Source organism: Heterocephalus glaber, unplaced genomic scaffold, assembly GCF_053883595.1.
Source record: "Heterocephalus glaber isolate CG9 unplaced genomic scaffold, H.glaber_assembly_v1.0 deba00001773, whole genome shotgun sequence".
Lineage (NCBI taxonomy): Eukaryota > Metazoa > Chordata > Mammalia > Rodentia > Bathyergidae > Heterocephalus > Heterocephalus glaber.
Window position 1 is genome coordinate 7,652,782 of NW_028258463.1, and position 25,147 is coordinate 7,677,928.

General features: G+C 51.4%; 2 protein-coding genes across 3 annotated transcripts; both read left to right on the top strand.

Moving 5' to 3' along the window:
• Positions 1 to 785: 785 nt before the first annotated feature.
• Ttll6 (tubulin tyrosine ligase like 6) lies at positions 786 to 5,926 on the top strand. The gene is made up of 6 exons (XM_087202525.1): positions 786 to 891; positions 1,906 to 1,944; positions 3,040 to 3,158; positions 3,270 to 3,400; positions 4,490 to 4,646; positions 5,417 to 5,926. Exons 1-6 carry the CDS (start codon positions 786 to 788, stop codon positions 5,831 to 5,833), a joined length of 969 nt encoding a protein of 322 aa, XP_087058651.1. The 3' UTR covers positions 5,834 to 5,926.
• On the top strand, positions 5,419 to 25,145 carry LOC101715040 (tubulin polyglutamylase TTLL6). Of its 2 annotated transcripts, XM_013077745.3 has the most exons (10): positions 5,425 to 5,560; positions 5,933 to 6,018; positions 8,075 to 8,300; positions 9,192 to 9,367; positions 11,720 to 11,908; positions 12,785 to 12,959; positions 13,707 to 13,991; positions 20,341 to 20,752; positions 21,208 to 21,476; positions 24,511 to 25,145. In XM_013077745.3, the coding sequence occupies exons 2-9, from the start codon at positions 5,945 to 5,947 to the stop codon at positions 21,474 to 21,476; spliced, it is 1,806 nt and encodes a 601-aa protein (XP_012933199.2). In that variant the 5' UTR covers positions 5,425 to 5,560; positions 5,933 to 5,944; the 3' UTR covers positions 24,511 to 25,145. The 2 variants fall into 2 exon arrangements, with proteins under 2 accessions (XP_087058647.1, XP_012933199.2); XM_087202521.1 differs by lacking the exon at positions 5,933 to 6,018 and having other exon boundaries at positions 5,419 to 5,560.
• The last annotated feature ends 2 nt before the right edge of the window (positions 25,146 to 25,147 follow it).

Genomic DNA, 25,147 nt, shown 5'->3' on the forward strand with positions numbered 1-25,147 from the left:
GTTATAATTTTGTCATTTTTAAAGTTATTCTTGGGTGTTTGTGTGTTGAGACAGGGTCTCACTGTGTAGCTCAGGCTGGCCTTGAACCTGTCGGGACCCTCCTGCCTCAGCCTCCTGAACGCTGGGATTACAGGCGTGCGCGACCACACCTAGCTGTTCTTGTTTTCACAGTGGGTGGTGGGGAGACAGAGACTTCTCTGAGCTTGGGTCCCTGAAGGTCTGCATCTGGCACTGACCTGATCCCTCTGGTTGCTCAGATGTAGCTCAGTCGCAGATTGCAGGCTGGCTGCGCTTGCTGGGACCATCTCCCTCTGCCCGGCAGGCCTGAGGCTCCGGCTTGCTCTGAGCTGTCCCCAGACACCCACCCGCGTTAATAAGAAGATTGTTTACCAGCCAGCGCCATGCATAGCATCTCAGCCTGCTACAGAAAACCCCAGGAGGCCAAAACCCAGAACAGGCTTGGCTGAGAAAGTCCCCAAGGCCACACTCAGTGGCACAAGGTGCAACCACTCCCAACCGATATTGCACCAACGGCGGAGGCGGGGGGCGGGGAGCATGTACCAAACGGCCGCCTGTCACCAGGACTGGAACCCGGGTTCACCGCTCCCTGAGCAAGGGAGGGGGTCCCCCTGCAGGTGGATCCCCGTAACTGCGGCTTCCTCCGCCCTCTCTCCAGGGAGGGCTGGGATTGCCCCAGAGGCTCGGCCCAGGCCAGGAAAATTCTCCAGTGCCTGACGTTGCAAGGTGAGGAAGGGGCTGCCTCCGAAGACAGGGAGGACGGCGCCATGGAAGATCTGAAAGAAATCATCACCCTGGCCTTCGTGAGGGAGAACTCACAGAAGGGGCTGCAGAGTGGCCAGCCACAAGGCAAGAAGAGGAAGAGGAAAAAGAGGTTAGGATTGAAAGGTGGGGAATGGGGTCCACGTGGGTTAGAACAGGCGGAGCCTGGGGGTGGGGCTTGGCTGATAACCAGAGGGAGAGGAGAAACTGGGTGTTTCTCAGAAACACACACTGGCACAGCCGCACTACTTTCTTCTCTTTTATTTGTTGGCTTTTTGTTTGTTTGAGACAGGGTCACCCTATGTAGTTCAGCCTGGCCTTGAACTCACAGTGACCCTCCTGCTTCAGTCTCGGAGTGCTGGAATCATAGGTGTGTACCACCACGCCCAGCCTAGAATGCCTTTTTTAAAATAAGTGTGGGAGCCAGGCATGGGGGACACTCCTGTAATCCCAGTACTTGGGAGGCTGAAGCAGTAGGATCAACATGAGTTTGAGACCAGTCTGGACTGCATAGTGAGTTCAAGGCCAACCTGAACTACAAAGTGAGGCTCTGTCTCAAACAAAACAAAACATAAGTGTAGGGGCTGAGATACAGCTCAGTGGTAGAGTTCTTGTCTAGCATGCACAAGGCCCTGGGTTTAATCCCTTCCTCTCAAAAAAAAAAAAAAAGTGCAGAGCGATTTCCTTGCATAAGAAAGTGCTTATTTGTCCCCGGAATTGGGTACCCTTTAAATAGAATGGAACCTTGCTGACTCGGGATTCAACTGCAGCTTGTGCGGTCCAGTTCTTGTTTAATATTTTGCCAAGTGGAGAGCATGTCTGCTTTCTAACACAGAGCTTCCTTTCCGGGCAGAAGGAGAGAGACAAGTATTCTGGCCAAAAGGATTTTTAATCCCCCCCCCCCCCCCCGCCACCCCAGGCCACTGGAGTAAAAGGACAGAGGCAATAGTCCTACTGCCATGCTTGGTTCCTGCGCCTCAGGCAGGGTGGCCATCTTCCATCTGAGTCGGGTGTCTGCCACTCTGTCCCCTGCTGGGTCTCCATCCTCAGCACTGGACAGGGGGCTTCTGGGAGCCAGTGTGTCTGTTGCTGTCGGGCTGCTGTCGCTTTTTCTCTCTTCCAGATGATTGGTGATCAATCTATCCAGCTGCCGGTATGAGAGCGGTGAGCACCTGCCTTCCGGTCCACTTGTGGTGTCTCCCAGGGATGGGAAGGGTTACTGCCGTGTATTCCTCTTCCTTAGTTCTCCTGTCTCCATGAGCTGCTTGATGTTGGGAATCTCATTCAAAAATCACGGGGTTTGCCCACAATGATGTGTACTTCAATTATCTGTAATTCCATTTTTGTTTGATTCTTGAGACAGGGTCTTGCTTTGTAGTTCAGGCTGGCCTTGAACTCTCGAGATCCTCCTGCCTCAGCCTCCCGAGGGCTGGGATTCCAGGTGTGCACTGCCACGCCTGGCCCAACCATGTGTGATTCTTATATGTAATTTGAGGGTCTGATTTTAGAATGCAAGTTACAGAACAGTGATCCATGAGCTGGGCCTGGCCTGCAGACTTACTTTGTACCATCAAGTACAGTGTTGCTGCTGTTCTAGTTCAGGTTCAAGCATCAGGCTCTTCCTTCCCGGGCCCTTGAAGGTGTTCGGGTTGGTGTCAGAGCCAGTGCCCAGCTGTTAACACTCACAGGGGCACGAGGAGAAGAATATCTCTGGGCTTTTGAAACACATTGTCTAATTTTTTGTTCCTGCCAGCTTACCTCCGTAATTGAGCTTGGCTCTGGCTGCTGTTAAGGATCAGTTTATATTCACTGAACATTCAGGGCTTAGTGTTTGGAGGAAAGCCAGCAGCCTGCTTTCTGGAAAAGGGAAGTCAGGCCACGTTAAACATTCACCTGAGACAATCTGCAGCAGTCACTGGGCGCCAGGTGTATTCTTTTTTCTTCTTTTGCTTTTTTGAGACAAAGTCTCGCTATGTAGGTCAGGCTGCCCTTGAACTCACCATGTGGCCCAGGATGGCCTTGAACGTGCAGAGATCCTCCTGGCTCAGCCTCCCGATTACTGGGATGACAGGCATGCGCCAGCATGCTCAGTGGGACCAGCTGTCTTCTTCAGCAGCTTCAAGTCCCCACGAACTTGGCAGTGTGCCTCATAAGACAGGGCAATAGGGCTCCCGGGCCCAAGGAGCTGGTTTTCTCGCCCAGCTACTGGGACCCCCACTTCCAGGCTAATGGGGCTTCCTTTCTCCAACCCCGCCGCAGTGCGCAGGGCCGCCCAGCAGTACGGCCTTCGAGAGGGCGGTGAAAATGACGATTGGACTCTGTACTGGACGGACTACTCCGTGTCTCTGGAGCGGGTGATGGAAATGAAGAGTTACCAGGTAAGGTCCTCAGGTTACGTGTGGCAGTGGCCCCTGGGCTCCCCGATTTTATCTCTGTCCCTTGAGCAATCCCAACCCCCAGCTGTTCATGGATTTCGGCTCCCTTCGCAGAAAATCAATCACTTCCCTGGGATGAGCGAAATCTGCCGCAAGGACCTGCTGGCCAGGAACATGAGCCGCATGCTGAAGATGTTCCCAAAAGACTTCCACTTCTTCCCGAGGACCTGGTGTCTTCCTGCCGAGTGGGTCCCCGGCTCCCCCACCCTGCCCAGACCCCTCTAAGGCCTCCCTGGCCACTTCCCCTTCCCCCAGCAGTCGCCAGCCTCCCTTCTGTGGAGGAAGAGAAGGGACCAAGAGTGTCCAAGGCCGAGAAAACAGGGCTCTGCCTATGCATAGGCGACAATCAGGGGCTGGGTGCCTTGGCTCCTGCACCCGGAGTTGGGACGGGGTTTGTTCTGACCCTGAAACCTGTTGGTTTTGAACTCATTCCAACCATTTACCTGTACAGTTCCTGAATTTTCAAGAACCCCGAGTTCCTCTGGTGGTAGTGAGCACCCTGGGTTGGAGCAGGACAGTTGTCCCCTGGCTTCTTTCCCTGCAGTGCCATGGGTGGCAGTCAGCCCTTCTTGAGTCTCATTTTTCCCCATTTCAAAACTGGACTTCTAGCCAGGCATGGTGGCACATGCCTGTGATCCCTGGACTTGGGAGGCTGAGGCAGGAGGATTGCCATGAGTTTAAGGACAGCCTGGACTACATAGTGAGACCCTGTCTTAAAAAAAAAAAGAAAGAAAGAAAGAGGAAGTATAGCAAGACAGAGACACAGAATCCATTAATGTGATGTCTTCATTGTTCCAAACATACTTTCTTTAAAGTTCACCCAAAGACATTTGCCCTCCTCTACTCGGCTGAGGTGGAGGTGTCCCAGGTGAAGCACGAAGTCCCGACAGGGGTGAGGGACCGACTGATCCAAGATGGCACTGCCTCTAGGGCTTGAGTCAGGTCCAGAGCTCCGGTCTGCGGCCCAGAAAGCCAGACTACCTGGGTCACAGCCAGCCTCGTGGGGCACGTGGTGTGGATCGTGCTTTGCTCCTGTGGTGTCACGCAACTAACCTCCGAAGCAAGAAGGGTTTCACAATGCGCAGGGACGGCGCGAGGCTTAGGGAGGTCCAGTCCTGGCGGAGGGTTACTCCGCTGGGCGGTAGTGTTTCCTGGCTCTGAATCCGGGTCCTGACTCCCTGCTGTCTCTCCCACTGCTGGGTGCGAAGCAATAGTCTTCCTCCCCTCGGTTCCCCGGCTAAAGGTCTGTCGTCTTCTCTCCCTGCCCCGCTAAGCTGGGGAGGCCTGCAGACCTACAGCAGGTCTCGAAAAAACAAGACGTACATTTGCAAGCCGGACTCGGGCTGCCAAGGGCGAGGGATATTCATCACCCGGACTGTGAGGGAAATCAAGCCCGGGGAGGATATGATCTGCCAGCTCTATATTTCAAAGGTACTTCCTCATTGCCATTATTTATTTATTGCCCACGTCTGCCTCGGGCTCAGGCCGCCCTGGGCGTAATGGGAAGCCTGGCTATGGAGGGCGGAGGGGATGCAGCCTATCTTCCACCGGACCGAGCCTGGCGGCCAGGGCTGCTGTCTCCGGCCTGGGCCCGCCAGGGTGTCTGTCACCCTTGCATTCTGGTCCTCTGGCCTGGCCTCAGCAGGCCGGCCCCTTTGCTGGTACAGAGGAAAGCTGGGTGACACCTTGGTGAGTGGAGGCCCCACCTTTGGGAGAGGAAGCCAGCCTGGAAACCAGCTTCCTTCCCTTCCTGGGTCAGAGGTCACAGTAGCAGTACAGCCCGCTGCAGGGAGGGAGGGAACTTTCCAGAACCTTCTGGAGGAGAAGGAAGCATTGGGCTCCCTGGGACACACGGCTGGGAGAGCATTACAGGGAGAACTGCGGCAGAACCACGCCCCTAAGGTGGCCCTAGAGGACAGCCATGTGAACTTTGCATAGAAGGACTTTTAATGTCACTTTGTTTCATGGCCAAGATGTCTCATGGAGGTGGTGACTTGTGCCATTCCGTAGATCAGGAGGCTCGGTGTGGCTCGGTGACCTCCCCAAGGCCACACCTCCAGTCACAAAGCCCAGGTCTCCTTGTCTGGCTCCCCAATGCTGGCAATGTTAGAGCAAGTAGTTTTCACTTCTGGAAACAGACGGGACTAGCAGCTGTCACCTGTGACCGCTCCTCTGACTCTGTGTGACTTCTCTCCCCGCAGCCCTTTATCATTGATGGGTTCAAGTTTGACCTACGGATTTATGTGCTGGTGACATCCTGTGACCCTCTCAGGATTTTTGTGTACAATGAAGGACTAGCCCGCTTTGCCACCACCTCCTACTCCCAACCCTGTGCAGACAACCTGGTGAGCGGAGGGGACACAGCACCTTCCCCGCCCTGTAGCCTGTTACAAATCCCGACCAAATCCACATCCTCAAGGTGTCCTTGGTTTGGCTGTCATTTGTTGAGCACTTACTACAGGCCAGGGTCCATATGTCCTTTCTTTTTTTTTTTTGAGACAAGATCCTGCTATGTAGCCCAGGCTGGCCTTGAACTCTCAGCAAACCTCCTGCCTCAGCCTCCCAAGTGCTGGGATGGCATGGATGCTCCACCATGGCTGGCTGTTTTGCCAGCTTAAGCACATCCTAAGATTTCCCGTTCTTTGTCATCCCTTTAAGCATGGGGAGCCGTGGGAGGGCATGGAGAGGACCCCACAGTCTCGTGTCTCTTCCCCCAGGATGATATCTGCATGCACCTGACTAATTATTCCATTAATAAGCACAGTTCAAACTTTATTCAAGATGCTCACTCGGGCAGCAAGAGGTAAGGGAGTGGCTTTGCTCATTTCTCCCATGCCCTGTGCAGGTTGTACCAAAGCCCTGCCCATCCCCGCGGGTCCCTGGGTTTCCATCTCGGGTCACGTGGTCTCTGAAAAGATTTCCTCGCGCCTCAACCCAGGCCGGACTCCTGGGCTCGGCCATCCGGGCTGTTAATCATTATAGCAGGCCACATCGTAAACCTGGAGGCCGGGAGGAGAGAGGAGCACTGCGGTTTCCCCAGCAGAGTACACACGTGGTCCAAAACATGCCCTTGTTCCTGGTGCCCCCCTGACATTGCCAAACCAACACATGTTTATTGATCGCTCTTCTGCACGTGAGAAGGACTCACCAGGCCCTGCTGGCTCCCTGGCTTTAGTTCCTGGGGGGGGGGGGTGTATGCTACATTAGAGATTCTCAACTGATGTGTTACATAACTCATGGCTAGCCAGCCCCAATAGTCCCCAGAAAGGGGGAAAAGAGGAATTCATGAGAGTCTCCTCATAGGCAGCTTTTCCATTCCTGTTACTGTCTGATCAGCTCTCTTGGACTTTTTGGTTTTTTGTTTTGCTTTGTTTGAGACAGGACTTCACTATTTTGCCCTTGAACTTTTGGGGATCCTCCTGCCTCAGCCTCCCAAGTGCTGAGATTACAGACATGGGCCACCCTGCTTTACTTGTTGTTAAAATTTTCACCCAACACTCTGTAGGTGGATAGCTGCAGGGCTGATGCCAGGGTCATGTTACAGATGAGGGAACTGAGTCCCTTAGAGGTCACACAGCTTGAATGCCAGGGTGGGCGGAGAAGCCAGGGTTGTCACCCTCTGGGGCTCACGCTCTTCCATGCACCAGGCCATCTGTTTGGGGACAGCGCCCCAGAGGCGAGTGGCATTTCAGCACCCAGAAGATCACTAGGTTCGGCCTGCATGGTGGGGGGTGCGCATGGCAGGGTGCGGGGGTCTCCCCCTTTCTTTCTCCCCATCACCTGAGACTTGCTGCCTGTGCCGAGGGTCACCCTTGCCCCCCGAGTTGGCAGCGGAGGCCAGCGGCACCCAAGTCAGTCCCCAAACCACTGTGGTCAGAGCGCTGCCTCGCAAACCCGCAGCTCTGGGGCCCACGCCGGGCACTGTTGTCTTCACGTGCCCAGTGCAGGGCTGGCTGACCCCAGGGCATTGCGGACCTGCACAACTGAGCATATTCCCTGTGCTGGGCCCTGAGTCACCGGGAAAAGGAAGCATCACCTCTCATCTATTGAAGTCAGGGAAGAATATAATCTACCTTCGGAAAGCTTATTTCTCTGTTAGGCAAATTAAAATGCTTTGGTTTTCCACTCGAAGCGTTGACTTCAAGTGACCTGGAAAATCCACTCGTGTGCAGCACTCCCTCTGGGACGTGGCAGGTGGAGGCGCTGGGTTCTGTGTGAGTGGCCTTTGCGTGTGTGTCCTTAGATGCATGGTTTTTCCTTGTCACTGCCCCTCAGGGAGCTGACTGTGGCCTGCACCCAGAGGCCTCCTCGGGGGCCTCCCTGAGTGGTAGACACCCTGTCCTCGCCTCCCTGATCGGGTGGGTGTCCTGCCATCCCCACCTGCCCGGGACAGCCGGTTTCCTGCAACGTGGAGCTTTCCATTCTAAACACGGGACACCTTGACCCTTGCCCTGTGGAAATTCCCTGGGCCCTGTGTTCTTTACGGGCAGCCCTAAACAAACAAGATTTCTAGATCTGCAGTGTCTCTAGAGTCCCTCACAGGGCTGTGGTTGGGACCAAGGTGTCACTGTCCTTAAGAGGCTCCCCGGGCTGGGTGTGGTGACAAAGGGCCTGTAATCTAGCACTCTGGGAGGCTGAGGCAGGAGGATCACAAATTCAAGTTCAGCCTGGGCAGTTTAGTGGCTTAGTGAGACCTTGTCTCAAAATAAAAAATAAATAAACATGGCTCAGTGTGAAGGCCCTGGGTTCAATCCCCACTGCTGAAAAAAGAAAAAAAGGCTACTCATTGCCCCAGCCCCAGAGCCTGGTCGTCTGCCGAAGGTTCAGGTGTCCCTGCCCTGGGCCTGTGCCTCCTGCAGGAAGCTCTCAGCCTTCAACGTCTACATGGAGAGCCACGGCTATGACGTGCCAAAGATCTGGAGGGGCATCGACGACCTCATCACCAAGACGCTCATCACCGCCCACCCGGTCATCAAGCACAACTACCAGACCTGCTTCCCCAGCCACACGCTCAACAGTGCCTGCTTCGAGATCCTGGGCTTCGACGTCCTGCTGGACTCCAAGCTCAAGCCCTGGCTGCTGGAGGTGGGGAGCCACGAGGGGAGAAGCTGATTCCGTCCCAGCTCCGGGTCCCCTCCCCCTGTCCTGGCTCCCTGGGTGACGCTGGCAGCTGCTTCCCCACCACCTCCTCCCAGGGTGCTTGTGTCAAGGGCCGGGTGTCACCGGGAGCTGGAGTGGCCACCAGAGGGGGGTAGATGGCTGGGAATTGGACAGTCCCGTCTTCCCGAGGCCCAGCCCGACCTGGCTCAGCCACAGAGGGGTTCCAGCGTCAGCTTTGCCTCTGGTGACAGCACCTGCTCCCTCCTGGAAGGGGACCTGGGTCCTCCAAGCTGGGTCCCTGTGCTGAGGGTCACACGGGGGCTGCCTCACCTGGCTCTCAGGGACCCGGACTATGCAGTTCCAGGCACTCAGAGTGCTGGACATGGAGCCATTCAGCGTTTCCTGGGGGAGAGGAGGTTTCTGAGAGGCTGCCCTCGTTCCTGGTTGGACCCACAGGAGGCACCCTGGGAGCAAGGTGCGCTGGGGCAGTCACAGTGCCAGATCAGTCCCAATGCCAGAGTCACACTTTATTTGTGGGGTTTTTTTTCCATGTTTCTTTTTTGATACCAGGAATCGAACCCAGGGCCTGGAGCTCACCAGGCAGGCACTGCACCACTGAGCTACATCCCTGGCCCATTCTTTGTGTATTTTTTAGAGACAGGGTCTTGCTATACAGTTCAGGCTGGCTTTGAACTCACTATGTAGCCCAGGCTGGCCTCAAACACACAGTGATTCTCCTGCCTCAGCCTCCTGAGTGCTGGAATGAGAGCCATGCGCCACTACCACCCACCCTAGGGTCTGGCGGTGATGTGGTGGCCCCTACCACTGCCTTTTCTCTGCACATTGCTGTCCCCAGCTGCCACCTTGTCCTTGCAGGTCAACCACTCTCCGAGCTTCTCCACTGACACCCGGTTGGATGAGGAGGTGAAGGACAGGCTGCTGTATGACGCCCTGGTTCTCATCAACTTGGGGAGCTGTGACAAAAGGAAAGTCCTGGAGGAGGAGAGACAGCGGGGCAGGTTCCTGCAGCAGTGCCCTTCTCGGGAGGTCAGGTACAGCGGCGCCCCGCCCTCGGCCCCCCACCGACCTGGGGACCTCCTCCTCTGACTCACAGTAGCCACTCGATGGCCCATCAGTTAGGTGGCCTTCAGTCACTTCCTGAGCCTCTGTGGTCTCTTTGTCAGATGGAGCTTGTGCTGCCCCAGGTTGCTGGGGGAAAAAAATGAGATCATTACAGAGAACCTTAGCACCAGGCCCAGCATCACAATTTGTAAGAGGCTATCAAAGAATTTTGCCTGGGGTGAAAGGATGTACCTCAGCGGTAGAGTACTTGCCTAGTAAGTGTGAGGCCCTGTGTTGGATCTCCAGCACTGCTAAAACAATATAAAAGAGCTCGGCATGATAGCATGATAACAATATAAAAGATAGCTCTGCATGCCTGTCATCCCAGCACTTGGGAGGCTGAGGCAGGAGGATCACCATGAATTCGAGGTCAGCCTGGGCTACATACATAGTGAGTTCAAGGTCAGCCTTTTTCAAAAAAGAAAGAAAGAAAATAAAGAAATAAATAAACGATCTTACCTGGGGTTGGAGAGGGAGGCTCATTTCTATTATTTATTTATTTATTTATTTATTTATTTATTTATTTTTGGTGCTGGGGATCGAACCTGGGACCTTGCACTTGAGAGGCAGGCAGTGGAACCACTGAGCTAAATCCCCGGCCCCTATTTTTTATTTTTTATGGTACTGGGGATCGAATGCAGGACTTTGCTTCTGTGAGGCAGGCACTGCACCACTGAGCTAAATCCCCTGCCCAGGAAGGCTCATTTTTAACAAACAGTAATCCTATTTGGAAAGTGAGTTTATAGTTGCAGGATGTCGCAGTTTGAATAGTTTTATTATGAATATGCCTTTGTCCCTTGAAGTAGAAGATTAAATTACAGACCTATGACTACACATAATGGATTTGAATTGATTAAATTATGAGAAGATGTAGAAATCACCAATATAAAAAGTACAAAATTCAACCAACCCCCTTTTTCTGGAGATAGGGTCTCTGTGTAGCCCAGGCTGGCCTCAAACTCAGGGTGATCCTCCTGCCTCAGGCTCCCAAGTGCTGGGATTAAAGGTGTGTGCCACCATGCCTGGCTATCTTCTATTTTTTACTAAAAGGAAAGATCTGTCAGTCCTATGCCATGCTACGGAGCTGGCAGGAGGATCTCCCTGCTTCCTTTGTGCAGCCTTCACCTTATAACTTGGGTCTTGATTCCATAGAGAGACCCTAGCACCAGAGGCTTGAGTCTGGTCCAGGAAGTGCCCTTGGTGCTTTCAGACCAAGTCCTGGGCCCTCCTTTGGAGCAGAGCCGGCCTAATGCCTTGGGACTGAGCTTCTGCACTGAGGTGATCGGTAGCACTCCCGTTCCCCCGGCACTGGCATGGGCACTGCCTTCCGTGGAAAGGGGCAGGGGAGGTAGAATGAGTGTTGTACCGTGCTGCTCCTGAAGCCAAGAACAAGACTCTGGAAGGGGTCCTGTCTTAGTCACTTTCGGGTCTCTGAGACATACGTGACATCCACAGCATCAAGGAGGGAGGTTTATTTTGCCTTACAGTCTGTAGAGGTTTCTGTCCCTAGTTAGCTGCACAAGGCAGAAGGATATTGTGGAAGGGCCTGGTGGAGGACAGCTGCTCAACTCATGGTGCACAGGAAGCAGAGTTGGAGGGAGAGAAACCTTCCAGGCCCCACACCCTGGACCGCCACTTCTGACCAGGCCCCGCCCCTTGACCAGAGCCCACTGCAAGCTCCCTTGCTCATCCCAGTCCTGCACCCCAGCTGAGCTTCTGGACTGTGATTCCAGGCCGCCCTCCCCTGTGCTGCAACTCCAACTCCCAGCGGAGGGCAGAGGCTGCACTGTGCTGAGCACCAGCCACTAAGCCGAGGGCCTTGGGGACATCCTGTCCTTGTCACCACTTGGCCCTGGACATCTCAGTGGCTCTTGGTGTCCCTGCTGGAGAAGGCCCCATCCCGCCTCCCTACCTGACCTCCGCCTCCCCAGGGAGCTGTGAGGAAGAATGACATCATCGCGGCTCATAAAAGCTCAGAAGCCCTCCAATTTAGAAACACAAGCTGTGGTTCTCCAGAGAAGGGTAATGAGGGCAGTGAGCAGGAGGCAGCGACAGTGTGCCTGGTCCGACCAGGCCCTGGGGGTTTCCTCGGAAAGGGAGAGACTTTGGAAAACTCAGAAAGACTTGTAACCAGCTCTGAGCACACTGTGACACGGCTGTCCCCTGGGGGCCATGACCTCTCAAGGAAACATTCTGGCTTTGATTCTAGGTGACATCCAAGCTTGGACGCGTCCACTTCCAAGAAAACGTTAACGGCAGCCCTGTGTCTTCCTCCCCAACAGGATGGAGGAAGCCAGAGGTTTCCAGGCTGCGCGGATACAGAAAACCGAGAAATACGAGAAGGAAAACTGTGGCGGGTTCCGGCTGATTTATCCCACCCGGAATCTGGAGAAGTATGAGAAGTTTTTCCAGGATAACAGCTCGCTCTTCCAGAATACGGCTGCCTCCAGAGCTCGGGAGGTGTGCGCCCGGTAGGAAGGCTCCTGGGCACGGTGGCTGGTGTGCTGGGGTGGCAGGGAGAGTGTCTGACCCTGGTCCCGGGTTTGCTGAGTGGGAACCCACCCCCGAGACAGATGCCCCAACCCACAGGCTAGGATGCGCCAGGGCTGCTGTGTGGATTCATGCAGGTGTGAAATCTAGGAGCTGGAAGGGAATCGCCATTGAGCTTGGCCCCCAGTAATCACCTCACTTTACAGAGTGGGGTGCAAGACAGACAAGAGTTCACATAGCAAGAGCAGGACAGGAGAGGGCCTAGAACCGCCCCGTCTCCTGACGTTGCTGTATTTATACCACCTTTTGTCCACTCCCTGGGCTGCTAGCCTGAGAGCTCAGCATATGAAATGGTCCAAGCCTGGCGTGGTGACGCACGCCTGCAGTCCCAGCACTCGGGAGGCTGAAGCAGGAGGATTGCTGAGTTCAAGGCCAGCCTGGGCTACATAGTGAGTTCAAGGCCAGCTCGAACTACATAGTGAGACCCTGACTCAAAAAACAAAGCAAAGGGCCAGGGATGTAGCTCAGTGGCAGCGCACCTGCCTCGCGCGCATGAGGTCCTGAGTTCAGTCCCCGGTACCAGAAACAAAACAAAACGAAATGAAAATAGAAGTGGTCCAACATGGGAGCCCCTAGCCTTGACCTCCTACCCAGATCCTCTTCCCAGGAGATGCTGTGGGAAGAGGGGAGCAGGCGAGGGTGTGGGCCACTTTCCGGCACGGTTGGAGGGCGCTCTTTGGTTCCCACCTGCGCTCTGCCCTGCAGACCCAGGCGGTGGACCCTCCATCGTTCAGCTCATCCTGCCCGCCCCGCCGCAGTCCATCCCTGACCCCAACTCCTTGTCCTTCTGTGGGCAGGCAGCTGATCCAGGAGCTGAAACAGCAGCAGCAGAAAAAGTCCTTCCAGAGGAGGGAGAAGAAGGCAGAGCTTCAGGGGGAGGCGGCAGACAAGCACACTAGGCCAGAGGGATCCAGGCCCTGGCCACAGAAGCAGCTGCAGAAATGCAAGATAGCGGCCCACAGCCCCAGACAAGTAAACCCCAAGGGCAGGGGTGGGCGCGCAGCCGGCACCCTGCCCCGGCTGGCACCCCTCCGCAGGGGCTGCTGTGGACACCCCTGCTCCGAGCCCAGATGCGCTGACCGCCAAGGCCTGGCCCACAGGAGGGGACGAGAGGACCCTGTCCCCGCACACAGCAGACTGCTCACTGGGTCCGTCCTGTCTGCCCGGGTGGCCCTCCTGGCTGCAGGCAGCTCTCCAGGACAAACCACCTAAGTCTTTGGTGTTTATTTTTGGTTTTTTTCAGACACTGTATCGGACCCAGGGCCTTTGCACTGAGCTCCATCCCTAGCCCCTTCTTTTTTTATTGTGGGGCGGGGTCTTGCTAAGTTACTACATTGCACAGGCAAGGCTCAACTTGCAATCATCCTGCCCCAGCCTCTGGAGTGCTGGAGGACGGGCATGTGCCACTGTGGCCTGCTGGGTTTTTTTTTTTTACTTTGTTAGGGTCACAGATCCTTTGAGAATCTGATACAAGTTATGAATCTGTTGCGCTAATGTACACAGTGAACCATTTTTACACTGCAGTTTCAAGGGGCTGAAAGCCCCTGGAAACCATCCATGAACTCTAAGGGGCCCCAGACTCTAGGCTGAGAGCCCAGAGCAGAGACCTTGTCCCCAGTGCTTGCTTCTCCCTGTCCCCTGGCACCTCCCCTCAGGTGCAGAGGAACCTGGAGGTACAGGGCCAGATCCCCACGGCCATGTCGGTTCCCTCCTTCCCAGTACTTCCGGCCGCTGGCATTGGTGTCCTGTGCACGTAGCTTGCTCTTGGGTGTCAGAGACAGAAAGAGACGTGAAAGGGACAGTGGCTTCGGCCCAGAGGGCCCCAAGGAGGAAGAGGAGGCTGGGCCGGGGCCCCGAGAGCCCACAACCGCCAGGCCCTGCAGCTCCAAGCTGGACCTGAGGAGGCCTGGCCGCAGTGGCTTTGGGCTGCAGCGCTGTGATCCTGATGCCAGCGTCGAGGAGGTCACAGTGGCCCCTGCCACTAACGCGGTCACCAGCTCTGTGGTGAGTGAGCCGGGCTCTGGGAGTGGGTGGCACGGGTCCTGCTTTCTGGTCCTTCTCTACCTCTGACATACGCTGGGCCTCAGTCCCCCCACTTGGGAAGCTGCAGAATGGCATTCCTGCCAGGGGGATGGGCCTGGGGTGGCTTTAGGGGCCACCGTGCCCCCCTTCTTGGCCAGGGTGCCATGCGTGTGGTTTCCCTGGGGCTGTGGCTATACGCCTGCTGGCTCAAAGGGGCCGGAAGCCATGGTGCCCACGGCACCCTTGCCTGCTTCTTGCTGGATTGTAGTGGTTGCCTCGATCTGTGGCACCGTGATTCTCTGCCGCTGCTGCTGCGTGGTCTTTTCCCTCTCTCTCTCTCTCTCTCCATGGTCCTCTTTTTGTCTCTTTTTCGAGACAGAGTCTTGCTATGCACTTCAGGCTGGCCTTGAACTCACTGTGTAGCCCAAGCTGCCCTTGAACTTGCAGAGATCCTCCTGCCTCAGCCTCTCGAGTGCTGGGATGACAGGGGTGCACCACCACACACAGTTCTCCGAGGGTTTCTCACAGTGACAGCTGTCACTGGATTTAGGGCTCACCCTAATCCAGTATAGCATCACTTACTTGACTAATTATATCAAATATTTGATATTTTCTATTCTGTACTATTCAATTTTACTTTTTGAGACAGGGTCACACTAGATATGCAGTCCAGGCTGGCCTTGAGCTTGCTGTGTACCCCAGCCTGGCCTGGATGTCAAGATCCTTTGGCCTCAGCCTCCTGAGTGCTAGAATTAATAGGGATGTGCTACTACAGCCAGTTCTATTCTATTCTTTAAAAGATTATATAATAGGAGTTACAATTCACTAAATTAATTTCATGACCGTGAATAGGTTTACAGGCCATAGTTTGGAAACCCCTTTTAAGAGACTGTGCCTCAGAGCTCTGTGACTTTGAACTTGGCAGTGATTTCTTAGAAACCATAACAAAAGCACAAGCAGCAAAAACAATATTAGGCAAAAGAGACTACATCCAACTTAAGATTTCTGCACAGCAAAGGCAACAATCAACAGAGTGAAAAGGCAGCTTGCCGAATGGGAGAAAATATTTGCAGGCCGCATGTCTGATAAGAAGTTTGTCTTAGGCTGTTTGCGTTGCTAGAACAAAACGCCTTAGGCTTGGGAGCTTATAAACCACAGAAATTTCTTTCTTAGAGCTCTGGGACCTGGAAAGTCCATGTTCAAAGTGCTGGTGGATTTGACTTTTTCACAGGCCTGTTCATTGTGTCCTTGTGTGGTCAAAAGCTTAAGTTAACACTCTCAGCCTCTCTTACAAGGCCATTTCCCAAAGCTCTTAATATCATTGCTTCTCGGGTGAGGACTTCAACATCTGAATTTTGGGGGCGCACAGATTTTCAGACCATAGCAGAGTTAATACCCAGAAGAAAGGTGGGATTGGTGGCGCATACCTATAAACCCATTTGGGAGGCTGAGGCAGGAGGATCACTAAGAGTTTGAGGCCAGCCTGAGCTACACCATGAGACTCTCAGAAAAAAAGGGGGGGAGGGGAGAAATTTCCAAAATAAATCAGCCAAAAAACCCCTCAGTTAACATAGGGGCAGCAGCTGGGGTTTAGCTCAGGGACAGAGTGCTTGCCTAGCATGAATAAGACCTGGTTGCACGCTTCAGCACTACATAAAAAAGTGTGTGTAGCTGGGGATTTGGTTCAGTGGTGCCGCACCTGCCTAGCAAATACGAGGTCCTGAGTTCCATCCCAGGCGCCCCCCAAAAAACCTCAGAAACAGAAAACAAGGTGTGTGAAAGGGGGGACAGAGGACTTGAATAAATATTTCACTAATGAAGATATGCCAGCTGGACAAGGTAGTACCTGCCTATAATCCCAGTGCTTTGGGAGGGTGAAGCAGGAGGATTGCAAGTTCAGGTCCCACCTGAGCAATTTAAACAAACTTTGGTTTCAAAAAATTAAAAAAGGAAAAAAAAATTTTTTAAAGGGCTGGGATGTAGTTTAGTGGTAGAACAGAACACCCTTGGATTTGATCCCTGGCGTGCACACACACACAAGCAAAAAGACAACAAACATATGAAAATATATTCAGCATCATGCTAGGCATTGTGATGCATGCCTGTAATCCCAGCACTCAGGAGGCTGAGGCAGGAGGATCACCGTGAATTTGAGGCCAGCCTGAACTGCATAGGGAAACCCTGTCTCAAAAAACAAAAAACAAACAAAAATTCAACATTACTAATTATTAGAGAAATGCAAATCAAAACCCCAAGATACTACATGTGTCTGTTAGGATGACCACTATTTTTTTTTTTTGGTACTGGGGATTGAACTTGGGTCCTTGCACTTGTGCAGCAGGCGGTGAAACCACTGAGCTAAATCCCTGGCCCCATGGATGACCACTATTTGAAAAGAGGTGGTTAGGGCTGCTGCTCGGTGGCGTGTGCTTAGCACATGCGAGGCCCTGGCCTCAGTGTTCAGCATCGGGAAAAAAGAGCGAATGCTTATCTTAGTGAGTGTTCCATGTGCACTTGGGAAGAGCATCTCTTGTCATTGCTGAGCATTTAAATGTCTCTCTTCAGTTAGACATGTGGGTAATGCTTTCTTATTTGGCACAACAGCCTTTAATTGGAGTGTTTACTCCACTGTCATTAAATGTCATTAATAGGATTGAGTTTAAGGCAGGTGTTTTATTAGTAGTTTTCTATTCATCTCATATTTTTGCTTTTTTCCTCTGCATTTCTCCTTTTCTGCCATTTTTGAGGTTAAATTGAAAACTGAATATTTGGGCCAGGAGTGGCAGTGCACACCTGTAATCCCAATACTCGGGAGGCTGAGGCAGGAGGATCACCGTGAGTTCAATGCCAACCTGGGCTATGAAGTGACTTCAAGGCCAGCCTGAACTACATAGGGAGACCCCCATCTCAAAAGAAAACCCCTAAAAGAAAATGAACATTGGTTAGTTTTAACTCATCACTTACCTTTTCAGTTGTAGTATTTTTCAGTGCTAGGGATTGAACCCAGTGCTTCACACATGCGAAGCAACCACTTTATTACTGAGCAACATCCCCAGCTCCATAAGCTTTCCTTTAAACAGTCACAAGATTTTTAAAAATTAAGAAAAAGATGTGTTGTTTTTTTTGGTACCGGGGATCAAACTCAGGTCCTTCCGCTTGCAAGGCAGGCAGTGGAACCACTGGGCTAAATCCCCAGCTCAAAGATGTAAGTTTTAAATTACTTTTGTTTGAAAATCTCCCTTTGCTAGTTGTTGCAGTGTGCATGTATCTGCTGGTGATAAATTTTCTGTTTATCTTAAAATATCTCTGTTTCACCTTCTTTTCTCTCTCTCTCTCTCTCTCTCTCTCTCTCTCTCTCTCTCTCTCTCTCCCTCTCTCTCTCTTTTTGAGACAAGGTCTCACTGTGTAGTCCAGGCTGGCCTCGAACTCATGACCATCCTCCTGCCTCAAACTCCCAAGTGCTGAGATCACAGGCGTGTACCGCCATACCTGGCTACTTCTGGTCTTTTAAAAATGAGAAGCCAACTGTATTCAAAACATCATCCTCTGTATAAAATATTTCATTTTTCTCTTGCTTATCTCTTTATCTTTGTGTTTGAATAATTTGACAAAGATGTATTTGGATGTGGTTTTATTTGTGTTTATCCTGTTTGAGTTTCTTGAGCTCGGTGAAATTTATGGCCATTATTCAAAACTTTTCCCTGCCTCATTTTGTGTTTCTTCTCCTGGGACTTTTAAGAACATGTGTATTAAATCACATAGTATTATGTCATAGATGTCTTAGGTTCTATTCATCTTTCTTCAATCTTGTTCCTCTTTTGTTTTTTGAGTCAGATAATCTTTGTTGTTCTGTCTTCAAACTCACCAACTCTTTTGTCTGCTATTAAACCCATCTTGTGAATTTTTTCGTTTCAGTTGTCCTTTTGAGCCCTCTATAAATTCTTTATTATAGAATTGTTTCTCTGCTTAGATTCACAACTTTTAAAAACTGTCTCATGCATACATTCCTCTAATTCCTTGATCTTGTTTATAATGCCTGCTTTGTAAGCCAGTGGACCAACACTGTGCCATCTCAGAGTTAGTTTCTATTGACTGCTTTTTCTCTTGGGTGTGGCGTTTCATTTAGATAGTCCATTAATTTGAAATCCTAAATCTACCTGATCAATAGCAATTAGAATCTCTTTAGTTATTTCAGCCTCCAGGGCTATGATTTCATTGAGTTCTTTGGAATCTGTCCCCCTCTGGATACAATCTCAGCACATGTAGTTTATCAGTCTGGCTTCACATAAAAGGTTCTCCCCTTGCGGGACATGTTGTGGTGCACACCTATCATCTTAGCAGTCTTGGAAGCTGAGACAGGAGGATCCCAAGTTCCAGCCCAGCCTGGGCAACTTCATAACTTAGCAAGACTCTGGGCTGGGGATTTAGCTCAGTGGTTCTGCCTCCTGCCTCGCAAGCGCAAGGTCCCGAGTTCAATCCCCAGTACCAAAAAAAAAAAAAAAAAAAAAAAAAAGAGGGGCTGGGGATGCAGCTCAGTGCAACGGCCCCTGGGTGTAATCCCTGAACCCCTCCCCCCAAAAGATTTCAGCTTCCCATAATTTACCCCATGACTGCCTTATATTCTGTTTTTCACCCCTCCAGCCAGTAAGACTCTTGTCTTTCTGATGCCAAGCCGTGAGAATTAAGGGTGTCTTTGGACAAATGGCTACAAAGCAACAAAATCCCATCAAGTGTACTTCCTTTTCTTCCAAGAATAAATTCCAACCACCGTTTCCCCTTATCAGTTTTCCTAAGTATGGACATGCAGGTCACCTTCAATTCTGCCCCACTATAAATAACACAGCAATGAACATCCCTGTATATTTTTTCTTTTTCTTTTTGTTGTTGTTTTGAGACAGGATCTCTCTATATAGTTCCAGCTGGCCTTGAACTCACCGTGTAGCCCAGGGTGACCTCAAACTCACAGTGATCCTTCTGCCTCAGCCTCCTGAGTGCTGGGATTAGAGACATGCACCAACACACCCAGCTTGGATGTTTTTTTAATTGTGATAAAGTATACCTAACAAAAATTACCATTTTAACTGTTTTGAGTATACAACTCAGTGACAGGAAGGACAATCACAAATCTATGCAACTATCACTACTATCCATTTCCAGAACATTTTCACTACCCCAAACAGAAACTCTACCCATTAACATAGCTCTCTATTCTCCCCTTCTCCCAGCCCCTGTAACTTCTGTTTTACTTCCTGTCTCTCTGAAGCTGACTCCTCCAGCTGCCTTGTAGAATTGGGATCATGCACTATTGCTACTTTTGTGTGATTCAGTTCTCTGAGCATGATGTTTTCCAACTTCATTACTATTGGACCACATATCCGAATCTCCTTTCCTTATAAGGCTGAATAGGATTTCATTCTATGTCTATACCACATGTGGCCTGTCCATTCATTTGCTGGTGGAAATCGAGATTGTTTCCACCTGTCGGTAAATAATGCTGCTGTGGGGCTGGGGATTTAGCTCAGTGGTTCCACCACCTGCTTTGCAAGCGCAGGGTCCTGAGTTCAATCCCCGGCACCAAAAAAAAAAAGAACCAAACAATGCTGCTGTGAAGATTGGCATACCTAATTTATAAGGAGCTGGTTCTGTCTCTATCTAGAGATCTCTGTCTCAGCAGAATTGCTGGCTCACAGGGCATTTGTAATTTCATTTTACCAATTATTACTGGGTGGTTGAGAATGGCCATGCCTTCTACATTCTCAGTGGCAAAGGGCCTCATACCCACCAAGACCATGTTAGCCAGCTTTCTGATCTTTGCCGGTCTGATAGGTATAAAATAATCCCTAGCTCTCTGATTCCGAATCTCTCTCTTACATGTTTAAAGACCTTTAGAGGAGGCTGTAGATTCCCCCATCCTCTCATCTTCTCCCCTGATTTTTAACCATTTCCTGATTAGGAAACTCTCCTCACCTAAATCTCTCTCATTGCTACTGCCCTAGCTCGCTCACTCTTTTCTTTATCTATCTTTCTTTCTTTTTTAAAATTGAGACAGGAGGGCCAGGGATTTAGCTCAGTGGTTCTGCCGCCTGCCTCGCAAGCCAAGGACCCGAGTTCGATCCCCGGTACCAAAAAAAAAAAAAAAAAAATTGAGACAGGATCTCGCTACATAACCCAGGCTGGCCTCAAACTCACAAAGATCCTCCTGCCTCAGCCTCATGCCAGGTCCCAGCTCTTAACTGACCATTTTAACAATTCTGTTTGTTTCACCCAAGAATAGCACAGGAAGGAGTCTGTTCCTTTCCACAATCTCCTTGTAGACTGTGTTCTCTTTCAGCCCATGACCTCAGTAGAAATTTCCCCAGAATCCGCAGCTTGGGTCCCGGCCTCTCCAGAGTCCCTGTTCAGCCCACCTCTGACCACTAGCTCTGAACACGGCAGCTTGGCGCTGGTCAGGGTCGGCTCCTTTCAGTGCAAGCAGCAGCAGCAGACCTCCCAGCAACTCACCCCAGAGAAGACAGCACGTCCTTCTGTACCTCTCACGTCCCAGATCATTGTGCGGAATTTGACTCCAAGCTGGACCTGGCCGAAGAACAACATGAAGGAGCAGCACTTGGTGTCAGAGCTGCTGACCAACATTCGGCTGAAGAGGAGGCTGGCCCTGTTCCCTGCTCACTGCAGCCCTCAGCTGCTGCTGAGCACCCAGCCACATGGGTGCCCGTACAGGCCAGGGTGTGCCAGGAGCCAAGGTGTGTGTGTGTGTCAGCGTTCTGAAACTACACCAAAGCATCTGAGGTCGGTAGCTTATGAAGAGAAAAGGTTTATTTGGGCTCATGGTGTCAGTGGTTGTGTGGTCAGGCTGACCCAGGCCTCTGATGGGGAGTTGGTGGCAATGGCAGGGGGCATGTGCCATGGCCCCTGCTCTTTGGGTGTCTCTAGTGTGACCGAGAGGACAGAAAAGCTCCAGTCATGAGCTGAGCCCCGGTAACACATCCCGGTAACACATCCTGGTTCCCTTCCGGTGGGTCTGATCCTCAGTGTGGGGAAGACAAACCGCTGGAGGGGAGCAGCAATGGCAGATCCTCACTCCGAGAGCCACGGCCAGCTTTAGGTGGCTGGGCCCTAGCGGGAAACGGCCCTGGGCAGCAAGCAGTGTGGAATCCGGCAGCGCAGACTGATGATATTCATGACTTTGCCTTTCCAGAAAACCCTGGCCTGCCCAAGGAGCGCTGTCCTGGCAGCCACAGCTCTGGTGAGAAGAGCCAGCTGGATGTGTCCCCACTCCTCCTCTTGCAGAGTCCCCAGAGCCATGACGTGTCCCTCAAGGACCTCCTGGTGGTTGCCACCCCAGCCCGCCTGGACCGGAGGCCGGACAGAAGCCACGCAAGGGCTGTGAGGGAACTGTGTGGGCTGGATCAGGACACCGACAGCCACTGCCTGGTCTCGGGCCACAAAGGATGCGACGGGAACTAGGTAGGTGACCCGTCCTCCCCTGGCGTGTTTGTGTGCGGCAGGCACAACTGTCCATGTCTCTGGAGTGTTGAGTATGTAGGAGATGGATGGATTGACAAAGGCATACAGTAAGCAGGTGACTGAGTCTTTCCTCCATGCAAACGCCTGTCATCCCAGCACTCAGGAGGCTGAGGCAGGAGGGTCAAGAGTTCAAGGCCAGCCTGGGCTACATAATGAATTCAAGGCCAGCCTGAACTACATAGCGAGCCCCTGTCTCAAAAAATAAAAAAGGCCAAACAAACAACCAAAGAAGAACTTTAGTGCTTCTGAGGGAAGAGGTCACATGTAAAAACCCAAAAGAACTCTACGACAGCGATGCAGCATCGTGTGGGGAAGACTGGTGGTGTCACACGGCTGCCTATAGGAGAAGGCTGTACATTTGAGTCATTCCCCTCACTCCTGCCACCTAAAGTCAACTGTGACCAGCACTCTGGGAGGCTGAGGCAGGAGGATCTCAAGTTCAACCCTGGGGTCTGGGTGGTTTAGCAATTTAACAAGACCCTGACTCAAGATTATAAAAAATAAATAAAAGGGCCAGGGATGTAGTCCGAAGGCCCTGGGCTCAATCCTCAGTACTGGGGATAAAAATGCATATTCCAAGGCCTACTCTCCATAGATCTTGAGTCGGTAGGTCCTATGTGGCAGGCCCAGGAATCTACGTTTATGAAACTCCTCTGACGTCCTCTCACCATGGATGGAGAAGAGCAGAGTGTGGTGTTTCCCGAATTTCCTTCATGATCGGAATCATGGGGAGACCTCTGGAGGCCTCCAGTATTGGAACAAAACCCCCTAGGTCCAAATAGCCAAATACGGCATTCTGTCTTTTCTTTCCTTTTTAAAAATGGTACGAGAGGGCTGGGGATTTAGCTCAGTGGTTCTGCCGCCTGCCTGGCAAGCGCAAGGACCCTAGTGCGATCCCTGGTACCAAAACCCCCCCAAAAAACAAAAATGGTACTGGAGATTGAACCAGGTTCTTCTCATTCCCAGGCCTTTTAAATCCTTCCTTTTTTTTTTTTTTTTTTGAGGCAGGCTCTCGTTATGTAGCCCAGGCTGGCCTTTAATTCTCAGCGGTCCTCCCACCTCAGCCTCCTGAGTGCTGGGATTATAGGCATGCACCACCATGCCTGACCTTATATTATTCTCAAGTTGAAGCTGTGGGCACAGTCAGTAGACCCTAGTGAGGGCATTATCCTCAGGTAGCAGAGATGGCAAAGTCCAAGCAGGGTCCCCGGAACACTGTATCCCAAGAGACTGAGTACATACAGCAGGACGCCTGTCTATCACGCAGCGGTTTACGACGGCAGCAGGATGTATGTCCAGAAAGGGCTTCTGTGTGATAAGTGATGGTGGAGCAAAAAAAGGAGCAGTGCAGGGGTCCTCGTGGTAACCAGGGTTTTTCTTTTCTTTTCTTTCCTTCCTTCCTATCTTTCTTTTCTTTCTTTCTTCCTTTCTTCCTTCCTTTCTTTCTTTTCTTTTCTTTTCTTTTCTTTTCTTTCTTTCTTTCTTTCTCTCTTTCTTTCTTTCTTTCTTTCTTCCTTTCTTCCTTTCTTTCTTTCTTTCTTTTCTTTTTTTTCTTTCTTTCTTTCTTTCTCTCTTTCTTTCTTTCTTTCTCTCTTTCTTTCTTTCTTTCTTTCTTTCTTTCTTTCTTTCTTTCTTTCTTTCTTTCTTTCTTTCTGTGTAATAATGGTAGTACCTTACACACATCAAGCTTACATACTGTACTGTATTAGTCACTTCCCTATCCTGGAACAGAATACTCGACCCCTGCAACTTGAAGGAGGACAGGTTTGTTTCAGCTCACAGTCTCAGAGGGTGCAGTCCATTGCCGGCTGGGTCCAAGGCAGAAATAGCTTGGCAGAAGGGCCTGGTGGATGAAAGGTGCTCGACCTATGGCAGCCAGGAAGCAGGGCAAGGAGGAGCTGAGGACCGGAATATGCCCTTCCAGGTCACGCCCCCAGGAGCCCCCTCTTCCGGCCAGGCCCCCCCTCCTAACAGCACATTCAGCCATGAAGTTCCTCAATGGATGAATCCACTGATGAGTACAGCATCCCCATGATCCAATCACCTTCCAAAAGTTCCACCTCTGGTCACCTGAGACTTTGGGGGGACATTCTAGACCTAAATTGTAGCACAGACCATATCTCATGGAATCCTCATGTCAATACTGTGGGGTCAATGAGCCAGCCGTGATTAGCTGATCCCCAATTTACAGATGAAGAAAATCAAGATTTGGGCCAGGGATTTAGCTCAGTGGTTCTGGCGCCTGCCTTGCAAGCGCAAGGTCCCAAGTTCGATCCCCGGTACCAAAAAAAAAAAAAAAAGAAAAAAAAAAAAAAGAAAATCAAGATTTGAGGGCATGAAGTGACTTTCCCTCCCTCACAATGGTGACAGACTCAGGACAAACAGCCCCAGTGTCTCTTGCTCTTTATTAGTCTGCCAAGAACTCAGCCTGTCCTGACCCATGTCTGGGACAGATCCCTGAGTGATTCCTCCGTTTTTCTGCTGAAGTCACTGTAATTGATCTCATTCTGTCTCCTCTGGGTGCTTTTATAGTGGATCAGTCCCTGAGCCTGGGGTGCAGATCTGTGCAGCAGTTGAATTCTGGGGGCTAAATTATTTCTTTTGTAAGAGTTGAAGGATGATTAAGCCTTGGTAATGTGGATAGCTTCAGTGATAAGTGATGGTGATTCCCTCAGTCCTAAGGCATTACTAGGCTCAGAAAGGTTAGCTTGTCCAGGGCTTAACACCTCCCACCATAATATCTCCAGCCAGCTGTCTCTGCTGCTCTTAAATGATGCATATAAACATTTGGGGCAGTCAGACTGCAAGGAGATGAATATTGTGTAGTGAGATGAGTTTCTGGTGGCTGTGGATACAAATCACCTAAGTATTTCCTGGTGCCTAAGTGGGAACGGTAATGATGAGTTCATTGGCTTTTTGACATTCCAGCAGCTATTTTAAAAGAAAAATTAAGAAAAGTCTTTTTTTTTTCCAGAATCAAATTGGATTTCTGCCATATTTTTTTTCCTTTCCTACCTCTGACTCCGAGGAAGTGATTTATCTTTTCCCACAGTGTCTGCAATGTCTATAGAATCAACTGAAAGTTTCATTTGCTCGCCTACAACCCCCGGTCTGATCGCTACCTCTCATTAGCATCACTGAAGCCAACAGCCTCCCACTTTGAGGACGGTGCTGGAGGACCAAGCCTTTTCCAGGTGATCAGTGCCACCCCAGGATGCCCACCAGCTGCTTGATCCCAGATGACCCCCCAGGTACAGCAACCCGGGGGCACAGCCCAGAGCCCTCAGCCCACTGGCAGCCTGTGCCCACTGGTCTTCATCTCTAAGGATTAGCGACAGGGACAGGGCTGAGCACAAAGGATAACTCTGGGGACAGCTGTGAGCTCATCAGTTCCAGATCAGACCTCTTTCTGCCCAAAGACCTGTGTCCTCAGCACCCAAACATCTTCCTCCTGCCTCGCCCTCTGGCCCACCTCAGTGTCCTTGGAAAAAGCAGAGGGGTCACAGAAGGACCCAACCTGCAGATGTGTCTTCCAGTGACCCGCAGAAACGATACTCCTTCCTCTCATGTGTACGTTAATAAAATAAACTGCCGTGCTCAACGCCAGGACA

Excerpts from the sequence above, each read along its gene's own strand:
- Ttll6 (XM_087202525.1), top strand. The coding sequence starts at position 786 with ATGGAAGATCTGAAAGAAATCATCACCCTGGCCTTCGTGAGGGAGAAC. Across the intron at positions 1,945-3,039 it reads CAGCTGCCGGTATGAGAGCG|TGCGCAGGGCCGCCCAGCAG; the intron begins GTGAGCACCTGC and ends ACCCCGCCGCAG. Across the intron at positions 4,647-5,416 it reads GCCAGCTCTATATTTCAAAG|CCCTTTATCATTGATGGGTT; the intron begins GTACTTCCTCAT and ends CTCTCCCCGCAG.
- LOC101715040 (XM_013077745.3), top strand. The coding sequence starts at position 5,945 with ATGCACCTGACTAATTATTCCATTAATAAGCACAGTTCAAACTTTATT. Across the intron at positions 9,368-11,719 it reads TGCCCTTCTCGGGAGGTCAG|GATGGAGGAAGCCAGAGGTT; the intron begins GTACAGCGGCGC and ends CCTCCCCAACAG. Across the intron at positions 12,960-13,706 it reads CGGCCCACAGCCCCAGACAA|TACTTCCGGCCGCTGGCATT; the intron begins GTAAACCCCAAG and ends CCTCCTTCCCAG.